This window comes from Temnothorax curvispinosus, unplaced genomic scaffold (genome assembly GCF_003070985.1).
Source record: "Temnothorax curvispinosus isolate PA1 unplaced genomic scaffold, ASM307098v1 QBEX01008597.1, whole genome shotgun sequence".
NCBI classification, from domain to species: Eukaryota; Metazoa; Arthropoda; class Insecta; order Hymenoptera; family Formicidae; genus Temnothorax; species Temnothorax curvispinosus.
Genome location: NW_020218377.1, coordinates 1 through 9,683, shown reverse-complemented (window position 1 = coordinate 9,683; position 9,683 = coordinate 1). Strand labels below are relative to the sequence as shown.

Sequence of the window (9,683 nt, the reverse complement as noted above, 5' to 3'; positions counted from 1 at the left end):
GAACTGTATGTCACAAGATGATTCGAAGAGTGCAAATTGCAATGGGCCCGAATTAGATTGCGACAGTATGAACGAAAGTGAGTAAGCTCTAACGATGTAAACACATTTAATATTAATTGATTTTGAAGCGATTAGTAATGACTCGACGTAAATTGATTAAACAAAAAACCGGATATATATATTTCTGTTTAGTACTGATAGTTATCTTCAATCTGCATGTTATATATCTATAAAACATCTATGAATTAGAATTGTTTGTTTTTAAATAAAACTGCTTAAAAATAATATTACGTAATGTTTTGAGAACGTAGATTATATTCTATTTTGTTCGACAGGTTTTCTTAACGAGGAATCAAAAAATAATTCCTGTTTAAATTCGTCCATCGATGAGCAGAATGAATCTTTGAACTGTATGTCACAAGATGTTGTGGAGAGTGCAAATTGCAATAGGCCCAAATTAGATTGCGTCAATATGAACGAAAGTGAGTTTGTCATCATAATGTAGTATTGCATTAAATAGGATAGACCGAGGCGAATCGGATCAATTTTTTTTTTTCGGTAAAGAAGTAATCAAAACAAATTTTGTTATTTAATTTTGTTGTAGATTCTTAATCTTTATAACTTTAGCTTGGATTATAATAAAATAATACATAAATGTAATATTTCTTATTGTATAACGAAAAAATGAAAAGAGAATGATCCGATTTGCCTCGGTCTACCTTATCTTTTTTTTAAGTATATTTTAACTGATCAACTTATTCCTCTCCATATTCTTGTACCCTAATATGAGTACATATTAGGGTGGCAATATTTTGGGGCCAAAAATTTTATTTTAAGTCTCACCCCTTAAATTCTACGAACTCTCAAATGAAGACCCTTGAAGAGCAGGCGCTGTAGCTTAATATTTAGAGGTCGCTCAAAGTTTGTAAACATTAAATGTTTTTCGAAAAAATGATAAGAAACTGCATTTTTTACTTATTTTTACTGCTATATCTCTTTTAGTTAACTTATTAAAGTATCTGGCTATCAAGTTTGAGGTACAACACATGAAACAAAAATGTAAATATGACTAATTAATGCAATCTTTGGCATAAGATCGTCTATAGCAAATATAAACTAATTTAATAAATTTAACTATTTTTTAACCATCCACGGCTTATAATCTTGTTTTGTAAGTAAATATATCAAACACCACTTTAGAAAAACATTCTATCATCTTCAAACTAAAGTCTCTCTATAAAGTTATATGATGTAGCTTAAAAATTAATGGTCGTTAATTGCTTTAAAATATTGCTATTTTATTAAATAGTGCACTTAATGTAATTTTCTACATTAAATCCTTTTATTATTTTGGAAAATAAATTATATTATCAATATATTATTTAAATTAAGTCTACGTTTCCCACAAGAAGTTTTCGTGCATCGCCTTTATCAGATTCCATATAGTTTATGCTATAGGTGATTGTTTTAATGAACTTTGTATGTACAGTTGGCTATTAAAAAAAAGGGTTGCAAGACATTGGCCGCGTATCGGATCTCTTCTTCTTTCTTAAGAGTCATTACGCAAGGACTATGATAAACTATATGAAATCTGATAAATGCGATGCACGAAAACTTCCTGCTGGAAACGTAGACTTAATTTTAATATATTGATAATATAATTTATTTTTTAAAATAATAAAAGGATTTAATGTAATAAATTACATTAAGTGCACTATTTAATAAAATAGCAATATTTTAAAGCAATTAGCGACCATTAATTTTTAAGCAATATCATATAACTTTAGAGAGGCTTTAATTTGAAGATGATAGAATGTTTTTCTAAAGTGGCGTTTGATATATTTACTTACAAAACAAGATTATAAGCTGTGGATGGTTAAAAAGTAGTTAAATTTATTAAATTATATTATATTTGCTATAGACGATTTTATGCCAAAGATTGCATTAATTACTCAGTTTAAATATTAAGCTACAGCGCCTGCTCTTCAAGGGTTTTCATTTGAGAGTTCGTAGAATTTAAGAGATGAGACTTAAAATTAAATTTTTGGCCCAAAAATATTGTCACTCTGGTACATATATTAGCCTAAAATTATTAAAAATGTGTCTTGTCTTTTGCCAAACAAACAGGACAACTACTCATAGGAAAATATATTTTTTATAACCTTTTTAATAAAAAAATCTTATTCATCTAGCATACATATACACAATGTATATATATGACATATGTAAATAATAAAGTGTACAAATTGGAAATTTGCATATTGTTTCCTCATTATTTTATTTTGCTCACAAAGCTGCTCTACAGAGAAAGCTGGTTTTATAGGTAGTTATTAATATATAATTGATTGACTTCCTCATAAAGGAAGCTTAATGAGTGAAAGGAAATGTTGAGGAAGCAATGCGCAAGTTTAAGATACAAAAGATTTGACATTGCTATTTCAACATTTTTTTTCGCTCATTAAGCTTTCTCTGTGAGGAAGCCATAATATTTTATGTTGCTTTAATTAAAAAAAATCTGGCTTTGAAGATCAGCATTCCTTGCTAACTGATGATAAAGAAGCAATGTGCAAGTTTCTAATTTACACGCTTTTTTTAGACTCTTTGCAATTCTTAAATATTTCTTTATTAACATATTTTTGTAAAAGTAGACTTTTTATATGAAAAGAAGGAAGTAGGCCAGTCTTATTAGACTAATTTAGTGGGTTAACCTTCCGATTAATCTTCCCAGGTTGTAACCACTATGAATCGCTTTGATTTAAGGTGCTGTACGTGGGATTTATATTGCTTCGCAAAATTAACGCGCAATAAAAAGTTATTAACAATATTATCAACAAAAAAACGCGATTTTTTTATGTTCTCAAATATCTCAAAAACTAAGCAAGATAGGGTAACTATACGTACCTTTTTTGTAGAGCGTAAAATTATCTACAATGATGATCTGAACAATATTTATCGTCAAGTCAGTCGTTTAGCTTGCACGCGTTGTCAAAGTCCGAGACTCGGATCCCGAAAATCCTCGATTTTTTTTTTATGTTACGTCGGTGATTTTTGTCATTTAAAACGGAATTAAAAATCACATTATCTGAGAACTACAAGGAATACTTTTCATGGTGCAACTGATTTTTTAGACCTTTTTTCTTTAGTTTTGTAGCTATTTAAGCAAAAAATTTTGATTTTTTGGAATTGTTTTAGTTTTTTGCTGTTTTCAGGTCTTAAAATCTATTTGAGACGAATTTTGTTGTATGCATCTTGTGGACAAACTTTGCAACAAAAAAGGACCCTTGTATTTTTTTGTACGATGAACGCTGATTTTTTTTAATGACGCGCACAGTTATTCAATATTGGGCACAGGTCGGATAACGTTTGTTTTACACCGAAATAATTATTTTTCATTAAATTTTAAGTGATTTTTTGCATTATTTGTGTTGAAAACAGCTTTGCAATATGATCCAATAATATTGCGAAAAATCACAAATTTTAATAAAAAATTATTTTAATGTAAAAAAGCGTTATCTGACCTGTACGCAATATTGGATAACTTTGCGCGTCAATAAAAAAATCAGCGTACGAAAAAAATACAAGAGTCCTTTTTTGTTGCAAACTTCGTCCACAACAAGATGCATACGATATAATTCGTCTCAAATAAATTCTAAAGTCTGGAAACAGTGAAAAACTAAGACTGTTTCAAAAAATCAAAATTTTTTGCTTACATAGCTACAAACTAAAGAACTAAAAAATCGATTGCATCATGAAAAGTATTCTTAGTAGTTCTAAGATAATGTGTGATTTTGGGGGGTCTTTAATTCCATTTTAAATAATGGGAAAAAATCACCGACGCAACATAAAAAAAACGATAAAATCGAGGATTTTTTCGGAATACGAGTCTCAGACTTTGACGGCGCGTGCAAGCTAAACGACTGACTTGACGATAAATGTTGTTCAGATCATTATTGTAGATAATTTTACGCTCTACAAAAAAGGTATGTGCAGTTAGTTATCCTATCTTACTTAGTTTTCGAGATATTTGAGAAAAAATAAAAAAAATCGTGTTTTTTGTTGATAATATTGTTAATATTATCTTTTTATTCTACGTTAAATTTTTGAAGCAAAATAAATCCCACTTATAGCATTTCATATCAAAGCAATTCATGGTGGTTGCAACCTAGGAAGATTAATTGGAAGGTTCGATGTCTAATATGACTGACCTAAAGTAAGAATCCATTATTATATAAATCTGAACATCGGTTTATCAAAAATAAATCTATCATTGTCCTCTCTTTTTGTTACATTAAAGTGCAAGTAAATTATACAAGAACGGAGAATTATAGAAAATGTAGTTTTGCAATATTTACTCTCTGTTGCTTTAATATAAAAAATAATAACTTATTTATAAATCACCATTTAATGTAATTGAAATGCTTATGTAAATTAATAATTAAATACATAAGCATTTCGTAGTTTACTCTTTATTTTTTATTGCATAGAATAGCAAATACTTTTACAGTGTGAAAGTACAAACGCTAATGAATGGAAAACCACCCAATGTTACATGAAACTCTTTTGTTGAGTAACATTGGACAGTCTTCCATTAGTTAGTGTACCTTCACATTGTAAAAGCATTTGCCACTTTATACAATCAATTAAAAACGAATAATGAACTACGAAAACAGTTATAATCAAGGTCCAACATTTCCTTAACTGTATGGATAAAACTGACCACATAGTTTCTTATATATCAGCAATCAGTCTATAATTTTTGTGATATTCAACGTTTTTTTTTTCTTCCTAGCTTGCCTTAATAATGAAACTGTGCAAGACAACATTTCAAAAAATATTCATGATACGGATCCGTCTTACGTACCATCAAACACTTCATCTGATGAAAGTTATGTTCAACCTGTGATAGATCAGGCAACAAATTCTGTTACTAAAGAAACTAACAACTCAGCAAATACTTCTAGTGGATTAGAAATATCAATGTCACTAAACGTATCTGGTAAATGTGCCAGGGATGACACTGAAATGTTTGTTACATCAGTTGGTGCGGGAAACAAGAAGCATTTCTGCATGTATTGCAAAACGTTTCAGAGCAAAATAGCTCGTCATCTTGAAAGAGTACATGCTAATGAATTAGAAGTACAAAAGTTTAAAAATATACCAAAAGGGACGAATGAACGAAGAAAGATCCTAGAAACGATACGTAGACGTGGAGATTTCTATTTTAATGTCGATTGTGCAGTAAATGATGGTGAACTACTGGTAGAAAGACGTTCAAAAAAAGAATACAACAGAACACCTTCTGATTATGTCGTATGTCCAAAATGTAAAGTTGTCATTCTAAAAGTTACAAGCAGACATCACTATCGGAGATGCATTACGATTAAAAGTAAAGATACTAGATCGATATCGGTTTTAGGAAGACAAGTGGTAGGACGTATACATAATGAGGCAAGCAATGATCTAAGAAGACGAGTTTTCCCAATTTTACGAGAAGACGATACAGTAAAGGCTATTCGTTACGATGAGTTAGTAATCGCATTCGGTAATCAACAGTGCGAAAAATATAAAACATCTGAACACAATGATGCGATGATTAGACAAAAAATGAGAAGGATGGGTCGCCTACTTCTAGAATTGAAATGTAAAAATTCTAATATTACGGATTTTGCTTCCATTTACTTCCCCCGATACAGCATTGCTTGCATTGAAGCAATCAATAGTCTAGCCGGTTTATCTTTGTGTGCAAAATTTTATAAAACTCCATCACTGGCTTCTGCACTTGGAGGTTTGATAAAAGAAATGGGCAAAATTTTGATCAATCGATGCATTAGAAACGAAGACGGAGAAAGGAAATTACGTACCGAAGATTTCTTGAAGGTATTTACCGAAGATTTTAATACACGCGTATCAAAAACAATATCAGAAACAATGAGTAGAAATTTGAGACGTAAAAAAATTACGTTGCCTTCTAAGGCAGATATTATTAAGCTCCATAACTTTCTAAAACAAGAACGTGAAACAACTTATAATTCCTTGGAAGAAAAGTTTTCCTATGATGCATGGCTTTCACTTACAAAAGCAACATTGATTTCAATACAAGTCTTCAATCGTCGTAGAGCTGGAGAGATACAAAGGACGCTAATCGAAGATTATAAAACTTATCAAGGAATTAATTTTCAAACAAACGATATGTATAAAGCGCTTTCACCACGTGCCAAAGAAATTGCCAAAAAATATGTACGATTCACCTTAAGAGGTAAACTTGGACGAACGGTACCAGTCTTACTAACAGCAGAATTAAGAGACTGCATTGAAATGATTTTAAAGCATAGAAAGGCTGCGAAAGTTTCTTCAAAGAATCCGTATCTATTTGGTCTTCCTTCGCTTAAAAAAGATAATCATAAATATCTTTTAGCGTGTGACTTATTACGGCAATACGCAGTAGAAAGTGGCGCAGAAAATCCAGATACTCTTCGTGGAACTCAATTACGGAAGCATATAGCAACAACATGTATTCATTATAATCTATCAGAAAATGAGATTTCAACGCTTGCAAACTTTATGGGCCATGCCGATAAAATTCATTTATCTCACTACAGACAACCTGTTATAGAAAAAGAAATCTTAGAAATATCTCAATATCTTGAAGCAGCACAAGGAGTTGATATGGATGAAAGTGACAGTAATGATTCTGACTCTGGACTCTCAGATATAGAAAATACAACGAAGACTACCACGAAAACTTACGATGGCGAAATTAATGAGGGAGAACCATCCGGGATTTCCAACAAAATTGCATCTAAAAGAACCATCCGGGATTTTCAAGAAGGTACTTTATTCTTTTACAAATAAATTAAATTAAAATTTTTTATTCATACTTTACTTTAATGGTCAATTGGTGGATCTAATTTTGAATCTGAGGTTATATAGATTCTTTGATATAGAAGGTACATTCGTAATTCAATCTTATATTTAAAGAGGTCTTAAGTTTATCTTCAAATGCTATGTAGCCAATAAAACGGCTCTTACAGCATCTGAAGATGAAATTAAGACGGTCTTAAATATAACATCGAACTATCAATACCTGTCATAGATTCATAAATTTCTTTCGTTGTAGATGTAGATGAAGATGTTGATGAACCTGATACGTCGTCGGATATTAGTTACTTAGATGATAATATGGAAAATGATCAAAATGTGGTAAATGTAAAGAGAAAAAAGAATCAGAATCGTAAACTGAAGGATTCTCAACAAAGAAATAAGAGTAAGTAAAAAATTATTTTGCAATTATAATACACATATAGGTATATATACAATTTTGACATTATAATTATACACATATACATATTGCACATATACAAGGTGTATGACAAAAAGTTTCGAATCAAAAATATACATATAGATTTGGTCATACTGAACAAAACAGCCCTTTACCATTTTGCAAACCACGCAAAATTTTGAATTATTAATTATTAATTATTAAAAATTGTCATGTATAGAGGTTTCTTTAATTAATAACTCGGAAATTTGCGTGGTTCGCAAAATGATAGAGGACTTTTTGTTCTGGATGACCTAATCTACAATACGTGTATGTTTTGAATTCGAAACTTCTCGTTACTTACTCTATATATATAAATCTTTAAATATTTTATAAAATTTTAATTAAATATTATATGTAAATCTTTAGAGACAATTATATAAATTAATAAATATTTTAATATTGTATTTCCAGAATCTACTCACACATGGACACCAGATGAAAAACGTGTCGTTCTCGATGCTTTTGGTCATTACATACATTCCACTGACAAGAAATTACCCACATTCAGTGAAATTGGAAATCTTATTCAAAAGCATAAGGACTTATTAGGACACCAAAAAGTGCCTGCGATTAAAACATGGGTACGCAATCAAAAACAAAAATATAAAAAGGGGATGAAAGTATAAACACAGAATGATTTCGTTTTTAAATGATACCTTAGAACATCAGCAGTAAGTAAAATAATAATTGTTTTATTAATAATTATTCATTTTGATAGTTATTTAACATTTATGTTATAATAATTTTTTAACATTTATTTCAGAACTATAACTATTTCAAAAAAGAGCAATACTTTGTAACCATGATTGATCGCGACAATAGCCGAGGTGATCGGAGAAGTTGTGTATAATGTCCTGATTCAACGGCCCCTGTCCCTGGTTGAGTGTTAATAATGACGTTAATATCTCTCACATTGTCAAGCCAAACTGGCTCTTCGTTCAGCTTCCGACTCATCCATCATTTCTCCTTATGCAAAATTTGGAAGACAGCATGATATATTGGTATAATGATAAATACTGAACAGAAACACTTGAATCCATCTGTACATAAGAATTGTCAAGAAACTCTACAATCTTCACGCATAATTTGCGATTCTTAGTCGATATGGACTAGAGTTTAGTACAATCGCCATTGATAATCTTCTTTAATCGCGTCAAAATTGATTATTTCGCTTTTTGACTTCGTTCTTTACTCATGTACTTCTTCGTAATACTTTATTGAAATCGCTGTGAATACTCTGACAAACATATTTCCTAATAGTTGATTATTTACATAGAGATATGGTAAATAACGCAGTATATATATCATTCTAACAATGATCAATAAGACTACATTTAGCTGTACAGAAGATATAGTTTAATATGTACGTTGTTTTTTTCATATGAGCTACTTTTATATAAACTGCAGTTAACACTTCTTGTATAACGTTTGTAAATCTTGCATAAGCAAGTGATCTCAGTTCGTAAAACGTGCAATTTAATCTAAGTATTTTGTGATTTAGTTTAATATGTACGTAGCTTTTTTTATATTAACTACTTTATATAAAGTATTTTGTGATTTAGTTTATGTACGTAGTAAAACAACGTAATATGTACGTTGTTTTTTTTATATTAACTACTTTATATATAAGTATTTTGTGATTTAGTTTAATACGTACGTTGTTTTTTTTATATGAACTACTTTTATATAAAATACTTGTATATAAACTAGTTAACACTTCCTGTACAACGTTTGTAAATCTAGCATAAGCAAGCGATCTCAGTTCGTAAAACGTGCAATTTAATCTAAGTATTTTGTGATTTAGTTTAATATGTACGTTCTTTTTTTTCATATGAACTACTTTTATATAAAATACAGTTAACACTTCTTGTATAACATTTTGTAAATCTTGCATAAGCAAGTGATCTCAGTTCGTAAAACGTGCAATTTAATCTAAGTATTTTGTGATTTAGTTTAATATGTACGTAGCTTTTTGTATATAAACTACTTTATATAAAAGTATTTTGTGATTTAGTTTAATATGTACGTTATTCTTTTTATATCAACTACTTTTATATAAAATAGCTCATATAAAAAAAAACAACCTACATATTAAACTAAATGAAAATACTTTGATTAAATTGCACGTTTTACGAACTGAGATCACTTGCTTATGCAAGATTTACAAACGTTATACAAGAAGTGTTAACTGTAGTTTATATAAAAGTAGTTTATATAAAACGACTAATCAAAGTATTTTGTGATTTAGTTTAATATGTACGTTATTTTTTTCATATGAACTACTTTTATATAAACTACAGTTAACTTCACTTCTTGTATAACATTTGTAAATCTTGCATAAGCAAGTGATCTCAGTTCGTAA

The 9,683-nt window shown here is 29.7% G+C and overlaps 1 protein-coding gene across 1 annotated transcript; it reads left to right on the top strand.

Annotated features, from left to right (window-relative positions):
- Positions 1 to 6: 6 nt before the first annotated feature.
- On the top strand, positions 7 to 9,340 carry LOC112458011. Its single transcript, XM_025021386.1, has 6 exons — positions 7 to 77; positions 336 to 482; positions 4,790 to 6,829; positions 7,118 to 7,264; positions 7,733 to 7,992; positions 8,085 to 9,340. The coding sequence occupies exons 1-5, from the start codon at positions 8 to 10 to the stop codon at positions 7,945 to 7,947; spliced, it is 2,619 nt and encodes an 872-aa protein (XP_024877154.1). The 5' UTR covers position 7; the 3' UTR covers positions 7,948 to 7,992; positions 8,085 to 9,340.
- The last annotated feature ends 343 nt before the right edge of the window (positions 9,341 to 9,683 follow it).

Excerpts from the sequence above, each read along its gene's own strand:
- LOC112458011 (XM_025021386.1), top strand. The coding sequence starts at position 8 with ATGTCACAAGATGATTCGAAGAGTGCAAATTGCAATGGGCCCGAATTA. Across the intron at positions 78-335 it reads TTGCGACAGTATGAACGAAA|GTTTTCTTAACGAGGAATCA; the intron begins GTGAGTAAGCTC and ends TTTGTTCGACAG. Across the intron at positions 7,265-7,732 it reads TTCTCAACAAAGAAATAAGA|AATCTACTCACACATGGACA; the intron begins GTAAGTAAAAAA and ends TTGTATTTCCAG.